Source organism: Mytilus galloprovincialis, chromosome 5 (genome assembly GCF_965363235.1).
Source record: "Mytilus galloprovincialis chromosome 5, xbMytGall1.hap1.1, whole genome shotgun sequence".
Classification (NCBI taxonomy): domain Eukaryota; kingdom Metazoa; phylum Mollusca; class Bivalvia; order Mytilida; family Mytilidae; genus Mytilus; species Mytilus galloprovincialis.
In genome coordinates, this window is record NC_134842.1 from 35,227,244 (window position 1) to 35,249,397 (window position 22,154).

The 22,154-nt window shown below is 34.0% G+C and overlaps 1 protein-coding gene across 2 annotated transcripts in view; it reads left to right on the plus strand.

Moving 5' to 3' along the window:
* Positions 1 to 118: 118 nt before the first annotated feature.
* Positions 119 to 22,154, plus strand: part of LOC143075705 (uncharacterized) — a 40,335-nt gene continuing 18,299 nt past the window's right edge. The window contains exons 1-2 of one of the 2 annotated variants that reach the window (XM_076251258.1): positions 119 to 366; positions 10,958 to 11,042. In XM_076251258.1, the coding sequence (XP_076107373.1) occupies positions 251 to 366; positions 10,958 to 11,042 (201 nt within the window). In that variant the 5' untranslated portion in view covers positions 119 to 250. The remainder of the gene's footprint in view (positions 367 to 10,957; positions 11,043 to 22,154) is intronic. The other variant, XM_076251259.1, reaches the window with a different exon arrangement.

Genomic DNA, 22,154 nt, shown 5'->3' on the forward strand with positions numbered 1-22,154 from the left:
AATAACGATGATATAATTATCTAAAATATAATTATTATTTGAGAAATTTAGTTTTGTCGCATATCTGAAGTTTAAATATTTTATTTTCATTTGTTATTAATTAATTTTATTTTTATATTTACTGCTGGACTTGATAGTTTACATTGGAGGCAAGGTGATTGTTTCAAGGTCTGTGGATCATTATGTTGCAGACGACGTTAGTGTGAAGACGTGTACACTACCTATCTCTTCTCTGCACGTGTAAATATCAATGGCATTTATGTTTAGTCAGAGATCAGAGAGCAGTCTCTCTGTCGCAACAAATGTGTCAAACAATTCAAAAACAGGTCCATACTTGGAGGGAAATTTAAAACTCATTGACACTTTGTAAGTATAATTTTAGGATGCATAATGTTAGATTTTATTAAATTAAGTACAAAATCCTATCAGACTTGTTATGCCTTTTCAAAACATACACAATGAGCGAATACCTTGTCAATCTATAAATAAAATTAGATGTCACAACTACAGTCTATAGTCGCCGTCACGTAAAATTGGCACCATGTTTTTTGTCAAAATTTTCTTAAATATCGACCGCGTTTACTGAAGATCATGTTTTTCAATTAGCGGAATCAAATATCATTCCAAAAATCAACTACTGTCCTACCTTTTATTGTGTTTGCACTGTATAATCCTGACCTTCACATAATCCAAGATTAATTTGTATGGTGGAATCCGACATTGTTATTACCGGAAGTGTTGCCGTGGAGTTCCTTACCTTACCTTACCGCTGAATCTTCTTCCGTCCTTCAGGACAACCTCCAAAGGAGTAGTAGTAATAATCAACCTCCACCATCAAGAAATAAACAGTTGTATGTACACAATATATACAGTTTTTCTTTTATTTTGTACACAAAATTCCACTCACACACGATTCAATGTTTATCTTCTAGTCTTAATAGGTGTGAGTAGAAATCCTTTTCACCGTAGTTTTTACTGGCGGCTTTGTCTTATCGTACAGTATAGTGTGGAGTGACCCACGCTTACTATGCTGTTATAATATTCGTTTATTTTCGGGTTTGGTATAGCAGTATAGTGTGGTGGAACCCACGCTTACTAAATATCTTCATACTTTTTGGATGGTTTACATCACAGCTGTTATAATTTTAATTTAACTTTCTTTTTCTCTTTGTGTTGAATTATCGTTCTGGCTCTAATGGAATGAAGGGCAAAACACAGTTTTCGAGATATAAGTTCACAGTTCTGCTCACCTTTCTTATTTAAAATTATATCTGTTTGAAGTTCGTTAATTTTCGAGCAGTCCAGAATTAATTGTAATTTGGAGTCTGTATTGATGTTGTGAAACGATATTGTTGTTTCCTTTATCAGCAGGTCGTCTAGTTGTTTAATGAACGGCTGACGTATATTTTCCAAAATTTTACATTTAAGTAGCAGATGTTCTATATCTTCGTTGTCTTGATCACATAGCTTACACGTCGGCGATTCATGCTTGGTAAAACTTGCACGTTTAGCCTGTGTCATGTATGTACCAGTGACCATTTTAAGTTTAATTCCTATTGATAATGCCCCTTTTGATGGATTGTTGTCATTTTCCAAATCAATGATTGGATGGCAACTTCTCGGTAAAAAAGTATCACAGTTAAGATGAATCAGTGAGGAATAGAATGTACAATCATGAGTTATTCTTTGAACCCAGTATGAATCCGTCTTTTTTTGTATCAATTTCTTCCATTCATATTTACTTGGTGGATTATCCAAGAATTGAAAAATATCACTAAATCCATATTTATATAAAAGTTTTTTGGTAATAACATACCAGCTGCTACTGCTGTCTAATTCAATATGTAGTTGTCTATATGCAAGTTGTTTCTCCACAGATTTATCATCCTGTCTGCATATATTGTTGAACAGGGTTAGACATTTTGTGTCAATTGATGCTTCAATTGGAAGTACGCCCGATATGATGTAAATAGCTGGATCTGGGGTGTTTGGAGGAAGCGATAAGACTTTTTTCAGTAGTGATTTTTGAAACTTCTCTAATTTAGTCATGTTTGATGGACCTGGTTGTAGTATTTCTAAACCATAAGTGAGAACTGGTTGAATGTATGTTTTGTAGATAGATATTGATGTTACTGGGTCCAGCCCATTGGTTCCATGAAATCCAGCCGAAAGCAGGCTATATGCAGTGCGACGTGCTTTTGTTGTGTTTTGTTCAACATGAAGTGTTTCTGATCTCATTCTTGATGTTGATCGAATTATACCTAAATGTGATGAACTTGTAACATTCGGCATTTCTTGATTGTTCAGGTTATAAACACAATTATGATTGGTAGCTTTTCTAGATTTGTTATCCACCTCTATGATTACACTTTTTTGTGGTTGTAACGTGTAATGATGCAATTGACTGTATTGCAGAGCATGGTTGATTAAAATTTGTAAATCATAAGGGTTGTCGCTCAAGACTGCGATATCATCTGCACATGCTACAGCATTAATATTGATGTGTCCGATCATACATCCTTGATTTGATGTTTCATATAGAGATAATAAGTCTTCAATATATAATTTATACAAGTCAGCACTCAATAGTCCCCCTTGTTTGACTCCTTGGTGTACTTTAAATTCTTTTGACAGTTGGTTTTTCCATTTGATGTTACAGCTTGTGTTCAAGTGAAGATCATCAATTAGTGACCAGGTTGTTGGGTCAATATCTAATAGAAACAGTTTTCTCATCAGCATATTTATAATGACAACATCAAATGCTGATTTAGCATCTAGTAAGGCTATGTAAAATGAACTATTTTTGTCACTATATTGCCTGTACACTTCCTCAAATATAACCGCTGCATTTAAGGGCGATGTATTCGGGGTGAATCCTCTTTGTAATGGTGATTGTTTCTTCAATAAAACTGGTCTAAAATTAATTCTTGCAATATATTCCAAAATTTTACATAGTATAGGTAGTACTACAATTCCTCTGTAGTTTTTAGATTCATTTTTGTTGCCTTTATTCTTGAATATTGGAGAAAGTAGTCCTAATTTGATAATTTCAGGTATTAATTTGTTTTGGAGTATGATATTGACTAAAATTAGCAGATAATCGGTGAAGTCATCTCCTGCATATAATATATGTTCAATTGATAATCCAAAAATATCTTCAGATTTCCCAGTGTTAATTGCCTTAATGGCTTCTAAGAGTTCTGATCTTGATACAGATCTAGGCGGTACTTGATCGCATATAGTTTTTATTGCTTTATAGTCCATTTCACAGAGATCTTGATGTTTGCCATCGTAGGTTGAATTTGAAATAGGTTCAGCTAGGGTTTTAAAATGTTCATGCCAACCTTCAATTACTTCCTCATGCTCATATTTGTTGTTTGCAACATGCAAGTCATTGATAAAGATGTTTTTATTGTTTCTTTGCTTCTTTACAAGCTGGTAGAACAGTCTCTTATCTTGGGTGTTCGCAGTTATTATTCTATCTCTTTCAACATGTTTACGCTTGTTTTCTTCTTTTCGTATTTCAGATCTGAAAACTCTTCTTGTTTCTTTTTTCCTTCTAACTGATGGATGATCAGGGTCATATGGTCTACCTTCATCTTTCCAAATTTTATATGCCGTTTTGTTTTGATGCAAACTGTCTTTTATTTGAGGATTCCATATTTTTAGCTTCAATTTGTTTTTCCCGTATGATTTTTGGGTACAACATGTCTTTGCTGATGCTGAAAGTATTTCCATTGTTTCTTCCACTCTATTTGTAATTGAGTCTTCCTGAATATTAAGTTTTTCTAATAATACCGGAATTTGTTTATTGATGATATCACTATATCTTTCAGTATCTACTTTGTTCCATCTGATTCTTGATTGTATATTATTTTCTAAAGGGTCCTTTTTAGTAAGTTCACATGGAAGTATGACCTTGATTGGATAGTGATCAGATACATTGGATGGTATATCAACTAACCTTGTAGATTCGAGATTTCTAGAGTTGTTCACTTTGTATATGAAGCAGTCAATTTCAGACACTTCGACTCCTTTTACATTAATAAACGTTGGACCTTTTAAATCTATTTTCATATTGCATTCTTCAATGAATTTATTTAATTTACGTGCTCTTCTTGAATTATTTGTTTTGGATATATCTTCATTGAAGTCGCCTCCTATAATAACATCATGGGTTGTATCATATTTCTGGATAAGTTCAAATAATTGGTCGATACACTCGCTATATTCATCATATTTGTCATTATCTGCCTTTGTTGGTAAATAAGCTGAGACAATTAGCACTGGTTTTTTTATTGATAACTCAATGCATTGAATTCTGTTATTGCCATCGTCTAAAGGTTTTACATATTGATCAATGGTTCTATCCCATATAATAGCTACTCCTCCATATCCTCTGTGAGATCTAATAAATAAGTCACATGTGCTACTGTCTGAGTCAACAGCTTTTCCTTTGCCGCAAAATTGAGTGTGTATTTCGTCTAACAAATAAAGTTCATGATCAAATAGCCAGTGTTCTTGGAGCAATAAAATATCCATTTTGTTTTTAAAATTTTCCATGAAAGGGGAAATTGTCTTTGCATTTTTACAGTTAAAAGATAAAATTTGAAGGTTCTTTTGTGGTGAACTGGCCTCATCATGTGTTGCACAAATTATAGTTGGTTTGGTCTTACCCCTAAAAAATGGTTCTGTTGGACTGGAAAGTTAGGGTTGTTTTGGATATAATTAGAGGCAACTGGATAACCTTGTCTCAGCATGCCATGTTGAAGAGGATTGTATTGAAGATCATTGATATTTGGTGTTATATGAGCAGCTGGATTCATATTATGTACACTGTATCTTGACTGATTTGTCACAATAGGAACCTTATCACTGTAGAATAATGGTTGTCCAAAGGTAGGTGGTGGTGGTATATGGTTTGGAGTCTCAACCCTTCTAGGTTGTTGAGATACTTGCGGTTGGTCATTATTTTGTCTTGTTGTAGGAGGAGGTTGTGTCGTTAATTTTGCTGTGGTGTTTGTTGTTGTATTGTGGGTCATATATGATCCCAGAGTCGTGTTGTTTCCCACTTTTGTTCTCTCCTTATAGGTTGATGGTTCATGACCTTGAGGGTCATTGTTAATGTTGTTAGGTGGACTGCCAGAGCTCTCATTGAATTGGTTGATTATCTTATCAAACTGAGTGTCCATTTGCTGTAATATAAATACTGAAACTTTTTCATGTAATTTTGTGACAGCTTGATCAATGTGCTTGTTAGCAGAGCTTTGTTGGTAAGAGTTGCAGTTGTGAGTCTGCTGTTGTTGAGTATCATTGTTGTCAACATTGTGAGTGTTTACATCACATTTTTTTTGGAGAATTTTGTTTGATTTTTCAAGTTCATTGATTCTCATTTCCAGTTTGCTGACATATGACTGTAACCAGACTCTTTCATTTTGCATTTCTTCATTTATTTTTTCTCTTATTTTGAGTTCTTCTTCCTTTTTCTTAAGTTTCTGTTCTCTTTGTCTTATTTCACTCATTTTAATTTCTTTTGTTTTCTTTGGCATGTCTATTTCAGATTCAGATGGTTGAGAATTGTGGTTTTCAGCGATGACATGGATATGTTCTGTTGGTACGTTTTGGATGGTACTGCTTAGAATAGTTTTAGTTGGATTAACTGAGGATGAATAAGGCTCTTTAATTTGAGTGTTTTGATCTTTATCTAGGGTCTCAATCCTGCTATTATTGCTTTCCTTTGATATATCAATGTCAATTTCACAGCTTGAGCATATGTATTCATGTCCATCGTACGATGTACAAGAGATGTGGCATGGTTGAGTGCAGGATGAACATCGCACAACCTGTGCATCTATGATTTTGTTACAGATATTACAGACAGCATGTAATTCCTCATCTAGCAGTGCTTGTAATCCATTTTGACAATTATGACTCTTAATTGACTGAGTAGATGAATAGGTTGATTCTATAAGTGTATTTTTAATTGCTTTCACCGGATTCAATGATTGTGTGGTAACATGAGGGTCAGATATGCAAAGTTTGCATGTATAATACTCATTATCATTTAATTTTTCAGCTGCTTCAATTTCAGTGTCAGATAATTTGATACATTTATAGTGTACCCAGTGGTGTCCCTTGTCACAGTATATGGCTCGTGATTGCACATTTCTGTTACATTTGCTACATTGCGCCTCATCAGTATAATTTAACGGTCTGTGCATTGTATTATTATCTTGGGGTGCCAGATCATGTGTTAATTGACTAGTCAGCTTATGCAGTTCTTCTTCAAGTTTCTCATTTAGTCGTTTGAGATCTACTTTGTCTCCATTAAGGATCACTTCCTGTATCACTTTATGTATTTCAGGTATATCAGTTGTAATGAAGGTGTGGACATCTTTACCATTTACCAGAAACTTACAGTTTGTGTAATAAAGAGTGAGTGTATACTGATGTAGATTTTTATTAAATACTTTGAAAACTTTACTGACTGTGAGTCCTCTTCTGTCTTGATCGTCTGTTGTTTTGGCGTATCTATTGTCTGGCATGATATTTTCGTAGTAGTGTGGGATGGCATTCTTTATTAATTCAAATGTAACTGCATCAACGGTCCCGACCAATCCACCTTTTGTTTGTTCATATGCAAAGTGCACTTCTCTTCTTGCAGCTAAAATTTTCTTGGAGATTGCTTTGTCAAGATTCAGATCAAAGGTTTTTTGTCTGTATTTTTCTTCAGAGGTCCTCGAGGCAGAGCGTGTTGATAATATTTTATCCATTATACTTCTCTTTTACATATATATGTATATCTATTTAATGTTTAATATTATGTTATCTTGTGATATGGAGCTCTTTTAAAATGCAGTCTAAAATATATGGTACGAGTTAAAATAGTTCTATACTAATGCTAGCTGTAAAATATGCATTACACTAAAATCAGTTCTGATAAGATGTGATTAAAATTTATGATCAGATCTTTAAAATGATAAAAGCAGTCTGTATCAAAACGTTGGTAAGATGTGGTTAAAAATTTTGAGATAGGCTTTTGGTTGATCACTGTTAGGAGCTAAAAGCTTATCGGTTTGTAGGCTCAATTATAAATTTCTGAAAAATGTCAGTATAGTGTGGGGAAATCCACGCTTACTGTTCAGGATAATGTTACTAAAACCTTGCATGAGACTAGTATTTAAAATCTAAAATGACCTCTATCCTTTGGTTGTTTATCACTAGAAATACAATGTTAGTTTAGTGTGGAGAGATCCACGCTTACTTGTTCCAGAGAATGCAGCCAAACTTTATATGATGTCAGTATAGTGTGGTGTAATCCACGCTTACTGTTCAGGGTAATGTTACTAAAACCTTGGATGGGATTAGCAGTTAAAATCTAAAAAAAGACCTCTGTCCTTTGGTTGTTTATCACTAGAGATACAATGTTAGTGTAGTGTGGAGAGATCCACGCTTACTTGTTCCAGAGAATGCAGCGAAACTTTATATGATGTCAGTTTAGTGTGGTGGAATCTACACTTACTGTCTAGAAGAATGTAACCATGTGATTGTTAAAATCTAAAATAACCTTGGTCCTTCGTTCACTTTTAATACAGATAAAATGTGAGTTTAGTGTGGAGTAACCCACGCTTACTGTTTAGGAGAGAACATTTCCTGTTTTTCTTTTTCTTTTCATGTATAAAAGAGTGTAGTTTTAATAGTAAAGGGTTTCCAATTTAATACAGTTTAGTGTGGAGAAACCCACGCTTACAATTTACAGATAAGATGTTCTCTGTTAAATCGTAGAATACTAATTTATATATCATACATAATTTAAAACATTTAATAATTAATCATCAAATTAATAAAAAAAATATTATATGATAATTCCTCAAATTTTATTCAAGAAAATAAAATTATTTGGTATATACATATTTAAAATATATCTAATAATTCAACTGAAATTCTAATACAAATTGGGCTTGAACGGACTTCGGGGGCGAACATGTGAGGTGCGAACGTGTAGGGTGCGAAAGTATATTGGGCGCAAACGGACCTGATACCACCTGGGGTCATGTGGGGGAAACACATCATTAGACATTGTGACGTATAGGTATTTACTTTGTGACATCAAATCTGAGACTACTATAACACTATGTTATAGTAGTCTAAGATCAAAGGTTAACCATGATAAACCCTTTCCTCCATGGATTTTCTTTTTACATACTTGATTCGCATAGGATTTTTTCAGTGAAAAATAATCATCAGATTTAAAATATTAATGCATTGCGAAAACAAATTTTTCATCAATGAAATTCCAGTCAGATGTTCTCATGAATATCCTTTTTATATTAGATACATTTTTTTTAAAGTCTGATGAAGTTTTATCCTAGATAATACGTTTCAACTGAGACACTACACAGGCGTCGAAAGGCGTCATTATGGAGTAAAGGGGGTGGCGTCAAAAGGCGTCATTACGGAGGAAAGGGTTAATTAAACATTCATGTAATTAGTAGCACCAATTATTGGAACATGTAAAATGTACAAATGAATGTGATGTAATGATATCATATGAGTGAGATATAATTTTAAATCTAGTATATGCCAAATAAGATATTTTTACCTGATGCATAATCCCGAAAAGAATTTGGGGGACAAACATTTGATATTTAGCATGTTTATGGAAATGGCAGGAGGATTTCATTGATTTTCATTTGAAGATATACCTGCTACTTTTTAGCTCACCTGGTCCGTCGTCGTCGTCGTCCGTCGTCGTCGTCCGTCGTCGTCCGTCGTCCGTCGTCGTTAACTTTTACAAAAATCTTCTCCTCTGAAACTACTGGGCCAAATTAAACCAAACTTGGCCACAATCATCATTGGGGCATCTAGTTTAAAAAATGTGTGGCGTGACCCAGCCAACCAACCAAGATGGCCGCCATGGCTAAAAATAGAACATAGGGGTAAAATGCAGTTTTTGGCTTATAACTCAAAAACCAAAGCATTTAGAGCAAATCTGACATGGGGTAAAATTGTTTATCAGGTCAAGATCTATCTGCCCTCAAATTTTCAGATGAATCCGACAACCCGTTATTGGGTTGCTGCCCCTGAACTGGTAATTTTAGGTAATTTTTGCTGTTTTTGGCTATTATCTTGAATATTATTATAGATAGAGATAAACTGTAAACAGCAATAATGTTCAGCAAAGTAAGATTTACAAATAAGTCAACATGACCAAAATGGTCAGTTGACCCCTTTAGGAGTTATTGACCTTTATAGTCAGTTTTTAACCATTTTTCCTAAATCTTAGTAATCTTTTACAAAAATCTTCTCTGAAACTACTGGGCCAAATTAATCCAAACTTGGCCACAATCATCTTTGAGATATCTAGTTTTAAAAATGTGTGGCGTGACCTGGTCAACCAACCAAGATGGCCGCCATGGCTAAAAATAGAACATAGGGGTAAAATGCAGTTTTTGGCTTATAACTCAAAAACCAAAGCATTTAGAGCAAATCTGAAACGGGGGTAAAATTGTTTATCAGGTCAAGATCTATCTGCCCTCAAATTTTCAGATGAATCCGACAACCCGTTATTGGGTTGCTGCCCCTGAACTGGTAATTTTAGGTAATTTTTGCTGTTTTTGGCTATTATCTTGAATATTATTATAGATAGAGATAAACTGCAAACAGCAATAATGTTCAGCAAAGTAAGATTTACAAATAAGTCAACATGACCAAAATGGTCAGTTGACCCCTTTAGGAGTTATTGACCTTTATAGTCAATTTTTAACCATTTTTCCTAAATCTTAGTAATCTTTTACAAAAATCTTCTCCTCTGAAACTACTGGGCCAAATTGATCCAAACTTGGCCACAATCATCTTTGGGATATCTAGTTGAAAAAATGTGTGGCGTGACCCGGTCAACCAACCAAGATGGCCGCCATGGCTAAAAATAGAACATAGGGGTAAAATGCAGTTTTTGGCTTATAACTCAAAAACCGAAGCATTAAGAGAAAATCTGACAGGGTTTAATTGTTTATCAGGTCAAGATCTATCTGCCCTGATGTTTTCACATGGATCGGATAACCCGTTGTTAGGTTACTGTCCTGAATTGATAATTTTAAGGAAATTTTGCCGTTTTTTGTTATTATCTTGAATATTATTATAGATAGAGATAAACTGTATACAGCAATAACGTTCAGCAAAATAAGATCTACAAATAAGTTTACATGACCAAAATAGTCAATTGACCCCTTAAGGAGTTATTGCCCTTTATAGTAATTTTTAACATTTTTCATAAATTTTTGTTAATTTTTAGAAAATATTTTCCACTGTAATTACTGGGCCAAGTTCATTATAGATAGAGATAATTGTAGCAACAAGAATGTTCAGTAAAGTAAGATCTACAAACACATCACTATCACCAAAACACAATTATGTCATGAATTTATCCGTGTCCATTGTTTAATATGCACAAGACCATGGTGAGCGACACAGGCTCTTTAGAGCCTCTAGTTATTTTTCCCACAACCAGTTTACCTTGGCTGCACTGTGAAATTTAATTGCTCCTTTGAACAACCATTTCCTGCAATTTGTGTTGTAAGAAATTTGAAGTAAATTCTGAATTTCTCTGTCAGCTCAATGCTCATGGAGATAAATAAGCATGATATCATACATGTATGATCTTCATCGAATAAAAACTGATCTTATGCAAGTGCACGTATGTTCATGTAACATGTGTAAAGACCTTGATTGATTTTGGAAACTCAAATACGAAACAAAAGATGTCTTTTTGTATAGATTTTATACCAACTCAATTTTCATACAGTTGCAGAATTTTTTGAAAAGAATTTACATCCTGAAAACGGTTAACAGATGTACTGTTATTCAGTTGCACAAGGGTGATTTCCATGCAGGTCATGTGATATAAAAAATTCTACCCTTAAAAGAACTGTATGTTTTAATGTTAATTTTTTTCCAGGGAATGTACAAATGATGTTATGTGTTGTAAATTCAATGCTGATGGTTCTGTGTTAGCTGTAGGACAAATTGATGGTGTAATAAAGGTATGTATAACCAGCTTTTGATTATTTCCACGTTAATTTTGAGCTAATGCATGAAGTAGAGATGGAATTTTTTTCAAAAGTTTGGGAATTCTCCCGAGTAGTTTTTTAGCTCACCTGGCCTTTTACAAAAATCTTCTCCTCTGTAACTACTGGGCCAAATTAAACCAAACTTGGCCACAATCATCATTCGGGTATTTAGTTTAAAAAATGTGTCTGGTGAACCGGCCACCCAACCAAGATGGCCGCCATGGCTAAAAATAGAACATAGGGGTAAAATGCAGTTTTTGGCTTATAACTCAAAAACCAAAGCATTTAGAGCAAATCTGGCAGGAGTGAAATTGTTTATCAGGTCAAAATCTTTCTGCCCTGAAATTTTCAGATGAATCGGACAACCCGTTGTTAGGTTGCTGCCCCTGAATTTGTAATTTTAAGGAAATTTTGCTGTTTTTGGTTATTATCTTGAATATTATTATAGATAGAGATAAACTGTAAACAGCAATAATGTTCAGCAAAGTAAGATTTACAAATAAGTCAACATGACCGAAATGGTCAATTGACCCCCTAAGGAGTTATTGTCCTTTATAGTCAATTTTTAACAATTTTCATAAAATTTGTAAATTTTTATTATTAACATTTTCCACTAAAACTACTGGGCCAAGTTCATTATAGATAGAGATAATTGTAAGCAGCAAGACTGTTTAGTAAAGTAAGGTGTACAAACACATAACATCACCAAAACACAATTTTGTCATGAATCCATCTGCTTCCTTTGTTTAATATTCACATAGACCAAGGTCAGAGACTCTAGTTAAGTTTTATTTTGCCATTTAATTAAAATTGATTGTTTGTCTCTGATATTCATATCATCATGATCATCTTTCCAAAATCTTACTAAAAGATTTATCAATGGCAGATCTATGATGTCTTTTTTAGCTCACGTGGCCGAAGGGCCAAGTGAGCTTTTCCCATCACTTGGCGTCCGTCGTCTGTCGTCGTCCGTTGTCGTTAACTTTTACAAAAATCTTCTCCTCTGAAACTACTGGGCCAAATTAAACCAAACTTGGCCACAATCATCATTGGGGTATCTAGTTTAAAAAATGTGTCCGGTGACCCGTCCAACCAACCAAGATGGCCGCCATGGCTAAAAATAGAACATAGGGGTAAAATGCAGTTTTTGGCTTATAACTCAAAAACCAAAGCATTTAGAGCAAATCTAACATGGGGGTAAAATTGTTAATCAGGTGAAGATCTATCTGCCCTGAAATTTTCAGATGAATCAAACAACCCGTTGTTGGGTTGCTGCCCCTGAATCGCTAATTTTAAGGAAATTTTGCTGTTTTTGGTTATTATCTTGAATATTATTATAGATAGAGATAAACTGTAAACAGCAATAATGTTCAGCAAAGTAAGATTTACAAATAAGTCAACATGACCGAAATGGTCAATTGACCCCTTTAGGAGTTAATGTCCTTTATAGTCAATTTTTAACAATTTTCATAAAATTTGTAAATTTTTATGAACATTTTCCACTGAAACTACTGGGCCAAGTTCATTATAGATAGAGATAATTGTAAGCAGCAAGACTGTTTAGTAAAGTAAGATGTACAAACACATCATCATCACCAAAACACAATTTTTTCATGAATCCATCTGCTTCCTTTGTTTAATATTCACATAGACCAAGGTGAGCGACACAGGCTCTTTAGAGCCTCTAGTTTGGATTCATGATGAATAAGTCCTGGTTTTACTCCATATCTTCATGTCTTCATATTTTTGTCATTGGAGATTCTCTTTACCGATTACTTTAATCAGACAGAATTAGATATATTGATCATTGTAACTCTGACAAAACAATAAATCCATTTAGGTACATGTACTAGAAAGACATGAAAGACAACAAGAATTTACAAAAATTATACATTATAAAGTTGTCGCAATTAAACAGAACCTCAAATCAGTGTAAATATTTAGTTCATGTGTTTTTATTAAAAGTCATTGCTCAACACCTTGTTTATATTATTTTGATATAAAACCTGCATGTGATAAGGCACATGATGTATTTAAAAAACTACATTTTAATTATAGAATTTGTTATACATGATTATATATGTAACAAATAAACATGTAGGTATGGTAGATTGAAAAGACCTTGGATGAATTTCAAAATTGATTACATTTACAGGTGCGAAGGGTCTTTTAAAATTTTTGTATTAAAGATTTTGAAACAAAACATAGTTATCTATAGACCAGTTGATACTTCTTAATCTTGATAAGTGTTATAAGTCCATGTTAACTTAGGTTTTATATATATAAGAGTTTAATCCAACACGTGTTCAGGGATATGCTAGCAGCTTTCAAATGAATTAAACCAATCACAGTAAGACACAGAATTGAGTGACAAAACAATAATTGAACATAGGAAAAAGTAAAACAACAAGATTACCAAACTCTTGAGAAAAATTCTAAACGATAGTCCTAAAGCAAATGGCAAAATCAAAAGCTCAAACACATAAAATGAATGGATAACAACTGTCATATTCCTGACTTGGTACAGGCATATTCTAATCATGCTAATAACTGGTTCTATAGCTATATGTAGCTAAACGTGAACTTGTCTCACTTGTATGACAGTTGTATAAAATGAAGTAAAACTTTTCATATTTGCAATTCAATTTCTTGAGCTGTTTCACATACAAACCCTAATTTTTGTCGAGCCTGCAACTTTTGTTGCAGAAAGCTCGACATAGGGATAGTGATCCGGCGGCGGCGGCGGTGTTAGCTAACTTCTTAAAAGCTTTATATTTTAGAAGGTGGAAGACCTGGATGCTTCATACTTTGTATATAGATGCCTCATGTTACGAAGTTTCCGTCAGTCACATGTCCAATGTCCTTGACCTCATTTTCATGGTTCAGTGACCACTTGAAAAAAAAGTTCAGATTTTTTGTAATGTTGAATTCTTTCTTATTATAAGTAATAGGATAACTATATTTGATATGTGCGTACCTTGAAAGGTCCTCATGTCTGTCAGACAGTTTTCACTTGACCTCGACCTCATTTCATGGATCAGTGAACAAGGTTAAGTTTTGGTGGTCAAGTCCATATCTCAGATACTACAAGCAATAGGGCTAGTATATTCGGTGTATGGAAGGACTGTAAGGTGTACATGTCCAACTGGCAGGTGTCATCTGACCTTGACCTCATTTTTATGGTTCAGTGGTTATAGTTAAATTTTTGTGTTTTGGTCTGTTTTTCTCATACTATATGCAATAGGTCTACTGTATTTGTTGTATGGAATGATTGTAAGGTGTACCTATCTAGCGGGCAGATGTCATGTGACCTTGACCTCATTTTCATGGTTCAGTGGTCAAAGTTAAGTTTTTGAGTTTTGGTCTTTTTATCTAATACTATATGCCATAGGTCATCTATATTTGGTGTATGGAAATATTTTATGATCTTTATGTCAGTCGCGCAAGTTTTATTTGACCGTGACCTCATTTTCACGGTTCATTGCACAGTGTTAAGTTTTTGTGTTTTGGTCTATTTTTCTTAAACTATAAGTAATAAGTCAACTATATATGTTGTATAGAAGCATTGTTAGCTGTACATGTCTGCCTGGCATGGTTCATCTGACCTTGACCTCATTTTCAAGGTTCCTTGGTCTTTGTTTAGTTATCTTGGTTAATGTTAAGTTTATGTGACAGTTGTATTAAAGCTTAGCTTTATACTTAGGACTATCAACATAATATCAATGATTAGTATAGAAGGCGAGACATTTCAGCGTGTGCACTCTTGTTATTATAAGTTGGGGCAACAGTATTGGATTCCCTGGACATGTTTATCAATCATTTAAAAAGAATGCTTTGATATAACATGCATTATCATCACATGCACTAGCTAGTGTTCTATGGCAATCAGTTTTAAGCAAATACTATACGGTTAAATATTAAGAACCAAAAGTAAGGGTGATGGATAAACTTTATTGTTCCTAGTTAGCTCACCTGGCGCGAAGGGCCAAGTGAGCTTTTCCCATCACTTTGCGTCCGGCGTCCGTCGTCCGTCGGCGTCCGTCGTCCGTCGTCCGTCGTCGTCGTCCGTCGTCGTTAACTTTTACAAAAATCTTCTCCTCTGAAACTACTGGGCCAAATTAAACCAAACTTGGCCACAATCATTATTGGGGTATCTAGTTTAAAAAATGTGTGGCGTGACCCGGCCAACCAACCAAGATGGCCGCCATGGCTAAAAATAGAACATAGGGGTAAAATGCAGTTTTTGGCTTATAACTCAAAAACCAAAGCATTTAGAGCAAATCTGACATGGGTTAAATTGTTTATCAGGTCAAGATCTATCTGCCCTGCAATTTTCAGATGAATCGGACAACCCGTTGTTGGGTTGCTGCCCCTGAATTGGTAATTTTAAGGAAATTTTGCTGTTTTTGGTTATTATCTTGAATATTATTATAGATAGAGATAAACTGTAAACAGCAATAATGTTCAGCAAAGTAAGATTTACAAATAAGTCAACATGACCGAAAAGGCCAGTTGACCCCTTTAGGAGTTATTGCCCTTTATAGTCAATTTTTAACCATTTTTCGTAAATCTTAGTAATCTTTTACAAAAATCTTCTCTTCTGAAACTACTGGGCCAAATTAAACCAAACTTGGCCACAATCACAATTGGGGTATCTAGTTTAAAAAATGTGTGGCCTGACCCGGCCAACCAACCAAGATGGCCGCCACAGCTAAAAATAGAACATAGGGGTAAAATTCAGTTTTTGGCTTATAACTCAAAAACCAAGCATTTAGAGCAAATCTGACATAAGTAAAATTGATTATCAGGTCAAGATCTATCGGCCCTGAAATTTACAGATGAATCGGACAACCTGTTAGTGGGTTGCTGCCACTGAATTGGTAATTTTAAGGAAATTTTGCTGTTTTTGGTTATTTATCTTGAATATTATTATAGATAGAGATAATCTGTTAACAGCAATAATGTTCAGCAAAGTAAGATTTACAAATAAGTCAACATGACTGAAATGGTCAGTTGACCCCTTTAGGAGTTATTGACCTTTATAGTCAATTTTTAACCATTTTTCGTAAATCTTAGTAATCTATTACAAAAATCTTCTCCTCTGAAACCACTGGGCCAATTTAAACCAAACTTGGCCACAATCATCATTGGGGTATCTAGTTTAAAAAATGTGTGGCGTGACCCGGTCAACCAACCAAGATGGCCGCCACGGCTAAAAATAGAACATAGGGGTAAAATTCAGTTTTTGGCTTATAACTCAAAAACCAAGCATTTAGAGCAAATCTGACGTAAGTAAAAATGATTATCAGGTCAAGATCTATCTGCCCTGAAATTTTCAGATGAATCGGACGACCTGTTGTTGGGTTGCTGCCCCTGAATTGGTAATTTTAAGGAAATTTTGCTGTTTTTGGTTATTATCTTGAATATTATTATAGATAGAGATAAACTGTAAACAGCAATAATGTTCAGCAAAGTAAGATTTACAAATAAGTCAACATGACTGAAATGGTCAGTTGACCCCTTTAGGAGTTATTGCCCTTTATAGTCAATTTTGAACCATTTTTCGTAAATCTTAGTTATCTTTTACAAAAATCTTCTCCTCTGAAACTACTGGGCCAAGTTCATTATAGATAGAGATAATTGTAAGCAGCAAGAATGTTCAGTAAAGTAAGATTTACAAATACATCACCATCACCAAAAACACAATTTTGTCATGAATCCATCTGCGTCCTTTGTTTAATATTCACATAGACCAAGGTGAGCGACACAGGCTCTTTAGAGCCTCTAGTTTTTTTAGATACCTTCCTACACCATTTGTACACACTACATTGCACTAAGTTACAAAAATGTATTTACAATCTACAAAATTCTGTTAAAATTATAAATGTTCAATATTAAATGCCTTGTTCAGAAGTTTAACCTTGGTCAATATAACAAGGTTATTTATAGTTATTAAATCGCAATTACCTTTTTATAGATAGAAAAAAGAAAACATCATATACTTTGAATGTTAGCTGTCAAGTCTTGTTTATACAAAATCCTGTGATAAATTGATAAAATATATTGTGTTCCCCAGACATTTAATTGTTCAGTGGACTGTGATCTTGTCTACCTACAAATGTATCATGCTTATTATTGGAAAAAAATAACAGAGGCATCATGATTTTTCATAGATTAACCTTTTTTTCTGATCAATTATGTATCAATAATTAACAAATTGAGAATTGATGATATAATGTTGATGAATGTTTATAATTAACAATTTATGTTGAATAATTTTAACTTGGCACCAATGACGTATAGAACTTCTTGAATCCACTTTAATTGTTTGTGTATTTTGTCTGTAGTACTAATAGTAATGTATTCAGAAGTAATTTAAAGATTTAAAAAAAATCAGCCCATGAAAATAACTCTTGTTTACCATTTTAAAGGTCATCACAGTTGGTAGACTGCTCATGTCAGTTTAATGTAAATGACAAATTGGTGCATGGCCTTGACAAATTTACAGTAGAGCACTGTGAAGTCTGTGTATATATAAATTAAAATGAAAACCTGTTTCTACATATTGGCATTAAATAAATATATTGATGAAAACCCTGAATTTAATTTCTGTAAGCTGTAAAGCCCAAGTCCCACTAGACCCCAATCACACCAGGCTCACCCCGATCTAAAATAAATTCACATCGTGGTGAGGTCGCGGTATGAGTGTTACTTTCATGATGCAACTACGTCCTCATTACGCTTCTACAACAATCCCACTACGATTACACCACGTTCTCAACGTGTTTATTTTGCGACCTCACAATGCTTATCAAGATCTTCCTACGCTCATCACGTTCTCACTACGACCATACCACAAGTTATCAAATTGCAACACGATCTAACCACCAACAGCAAGCTACACTGTATAAAGGGCCCCCCAAAAAAACTAGTGTAAAACCATTCAAACGGGAAAACCATCGGTCTGATCTATATAAAAACGAGAAGCATGGTTGAGCCATTAGAGAAAATGGACAAGGAGTCCTTATCACATACAGACAAACAAAACCTGGAAAGATTTGATATATATTTTATGTGAAAATGAGAATGATGGTCGTAGTATGAACGTAGTCAGGTCGTAAGAAGAGCATGACGAGGATGACAAGGGCGTGCTAGAATCGTACTATGGTCTTGAACAGCGTGTTGTGAACGTGGTATAGTCGTAGTGGAAGCGTAGTTGGGTCGCAGTGATAACTTGATGGTCGTAGTGAGGTCGTAATAAAGTCGCTGTGAGATCGTAGCAAAGGCTCTTGGAATAGAATCACGCTTTCCCCATGCTCTCGCTACGATGGTACAGCGACCTTCACGATCTTACCAGGACTTAAGTGCGCTTTCACTACGCTTCTACTACGCCCAGATTTCGCCACATGACTGCACCGGCCACGATTGTTTTGAACAAGTTCAAAGTTGGCCACGCTCATCACTATCTTGAAGACCTCACCATGACCGGGATACAACCTTACTGCGATCTACACGATCGTATTAAGATCAGCAAAATTTGCATTTTTTTCACAGATTGTAGTGCGATCGTGGCCTAGTCATGCTAGTGGGACTGCTGTATAAGATAAATTGCATGAGTTGACATATTTTATAGACACCTCAGTCTTGTCTGTCTTGTAAATGAGATATTTACCAAGAGATGTAATGGTTTTTACCCATGTTGCCAAAAAGAGAAGCAGGTCTAGTTATAAGTAACTGCTCAACCCTGTCTGTCTGTCTTTTCACCCATCTGACGTGTCCATCCAAAAGATAATTTTTCGTCAAAGTTTTCTTGTCTTTTAAATTTTATGAAAGTGAATGATTTAATATTTGGTCTAAAGATTGATAATGCTAAGTTGTAGTGTAAGCGATGTTTACATCTGCTGTATTCATTTAGCCATTTCCTGCTAGGTGATAGGTTGAAATTTTACAACACTTAAATTGTACATTTTCATCAAAATTTTTATGAATCCTTATGAAGTGAATGAATTTTATATTTGATCTGGGAATGAGTCAGGTCCATATAGGTATTTTAAGTCTTGTTTGAGTTTTGAGTTGTTGTCTCATGCATGTACATGTTTATATTGTCATTTCCTTTTAATATATAAATAAGAAGAAGATGTGGTATGATGGTCAATGACAATCAATGAGACATCTCTGAACCAGAGACATAAAAGGCATTATCAGCTTGCCTTGGTTGGGTAGTTCATGGGTTTAATCTAAATCAGGGTCAATTAACCAAGACCTTATACTTAATAAGAAGTAAGAGCAAAACTGCTTTGATTATGGGTCTAAATAGTCTTCTTGCACACTGTTACATTTGTACATTTGTACATTGTCTATTATAGCTATATAGTATGTTAGGCTGTTAGCCTATGTACAAGCACTGGATTCATATTTCTACAAAAGAGGGACGAAAGATACCAAAGGGACAGTCAAACTCATAAATCTAAAACAAACTGACAACGCCATGGCTAAAAATGAAAAGGACAAACAAACAACAGCACACACGACACAACATAGAAAACTAAAGAATAAACAACACCAACCTCAATATATGTACAAGCATTGAATTGTGACGTTTGTGTGAAAAATTATGTTTGCATGACAGAGCACATAACGTTTGTGCAAAATTTTCATTTTTAGAATACTACTTTTGCGCTGGACATAAAACAACCATAAAACAAAGAATTCATTTTGAAGTCACAAATTAGTATGGAAATATATAAATATAAAAAAAAAGCTAGAATGCAAGCTTTCTGCACTGCCTTACAGCAAAGTATCTGTTGCATTACTTCAGAAATTATTCAATAAATACTAAGTGCCGTCATAAAAACATAATCTTATGCAATGTATATCAAATTACGCTTACTAGTGCAAAAAAAATTTTTCATATCAACATTATAAAACAATAATCTATATTAACTATTTTTTTTATATATATAAACCATAAAGTAATACAAGTACCAGTAAGCATCATCGCTGGATGCAGTTCTTTTTAATTCTAGTTTTCATGTCCTTGGAAAAAACGTATGATAAGCAATGCCCTTTACTTAAGAATAATACTGTGCCTTATAATAACAACTTAAATCATTCTGTATACTTTAGATGATAAGTACATTAAGTTATATGTCAACAAGTCTGATCTTATAGTTTAAAATCTATTTACATTAGAATTTTACAACTATTAACTAATAAATATTTAAAGTAGTAATGTTCAAACAAAATCGTTGATTAATTTTTGTATTTTTTGTAGATAATAACTTAATTTCATTCAAAACAAGTATTATGTTTATTTTGAATGATAAAGTGCCTTTAAAACAAGTATTTAAATTTCTGATCTATGTGACCTCCTTTAAATATTGAATGAGCACTTATAATTTGTCAGATTTATGTAAACTTACAGCTGTCTGAATGAAAGTTGTCAACTGTTGATTATATGCGTTGCTATGTTTCTGTCACTTCAACTCATCGATTTACAACCCATATTTACAGATTGACTTTTATCATGTGTTTATTGAGCATGATTTTTCTGAATTTATCTTGTGAAATAATTTTATAAAGATATATATAAATTGCATAATTTTTGTGAATATGACATTTTGATTGCAATATGATATTGGTTAACTTCCCTTTCTTAGAAATAATATTTACTGGTTTACTTCAATGGTGAGCAAATGGGAAAACTTTCCCTGTCACACGACAAACTTGAGATGTTAAAAATTTCATATCTACTAAGATCCCTTAATTACTTTCATTAATTCAATAATTGTCCTTAACTAACTTGCCACTGGACACTTAACAGCCAGTCAGCCCGCCAGCCATCCTTCACTAACTTAAACACAATTATTATCCAGGTAATATTTGTTTATGTTCACCTTTTCTAAGAACTGGAATAACTCATTAATTTCAATTTTAGAGAGAAATTCTTGCATTCAAAACTTCACTATCATACAGGGCTATACTCCTGAAATACACGATATATATGTTGGTGAGACAACTTAATTAATGAAACCTATAAAACATATTGTTTCCTATTCATGTTTATACTATAGTATTCTTTTCCATAAATGAGTAAGTCAGTCAGAAGTAACCCAGCAGGCACAAAACGTTGTATCAACGTTGATCCAAAGTCAGTCTTCAACGTTGTTACAACGTTGAAACTTGGGTTAGTTTTGAAAGTTGTAATGACGTCGAAATTCTGACGTTGAATCAACGTTGCAGTTTCAACGTTGTATTGACGTTGATAACATGTTGAAATCGGGTCCAGTGACGTTGAAATCAGGTCGGGTTTAGGTTGAAATCAGGTCGAGTTAGGTTGAAATCAGGTCTGGTTTAGGTTGAAATCAGGTCGAGTTAGGTTGTAGTTGGGACATTTGTAGGTTGGTTGAAGTGATGGTTTTGGGGTGTACATTAATCCTTATTGGCACGTGTTCAAATACAATAACAAGATAACTGAATTATGAAATGAAAAAGCCCCTTTCAAGTTTTATTTCAAGTTAGTGTCCATCAACAGTTCCTTTCTCAACAAGGGACTCCAAAAGAGAATAGTAGACAATAACAATCAGAAACAAAGAGAAGAGACAGTTACAATATCAACATTTTATTTGAAATCAAATATATCAATATTAACAAAGCTTACTTTTCTAGCACATCAATTTCTCAAAGCAAAGGAAAAAAGAAAAACTTACTACAGCACACTGGTTTGATTCTGGTTGATCAAGTTTTCCAACTTATACAAAATTATGTAAATGCAGCAAATTTGACACAGTGACACAAAATGCCTCCTTTGTTTTATGTGAATACATAGCAGGACCATAAAAAAAGATGTTCTCATTTTAAGTTTTTGTAAGCCGATATTTCATGTATTTACTTCTTTTTTATTGTCTTTTTTTCATTTTTATTGATACTTGTTGATCTGAAATTTGACTTTTGAGGGTATACCGTATGTTTTTTTTATTCATCTTGAAGGCATTTGGAACAAACCATACCATCACCAAGCTGTTTACTCATTCAATCATTATCCATACACCCGATACAATTGAGTAAACCGGAGAAAAAAAGATG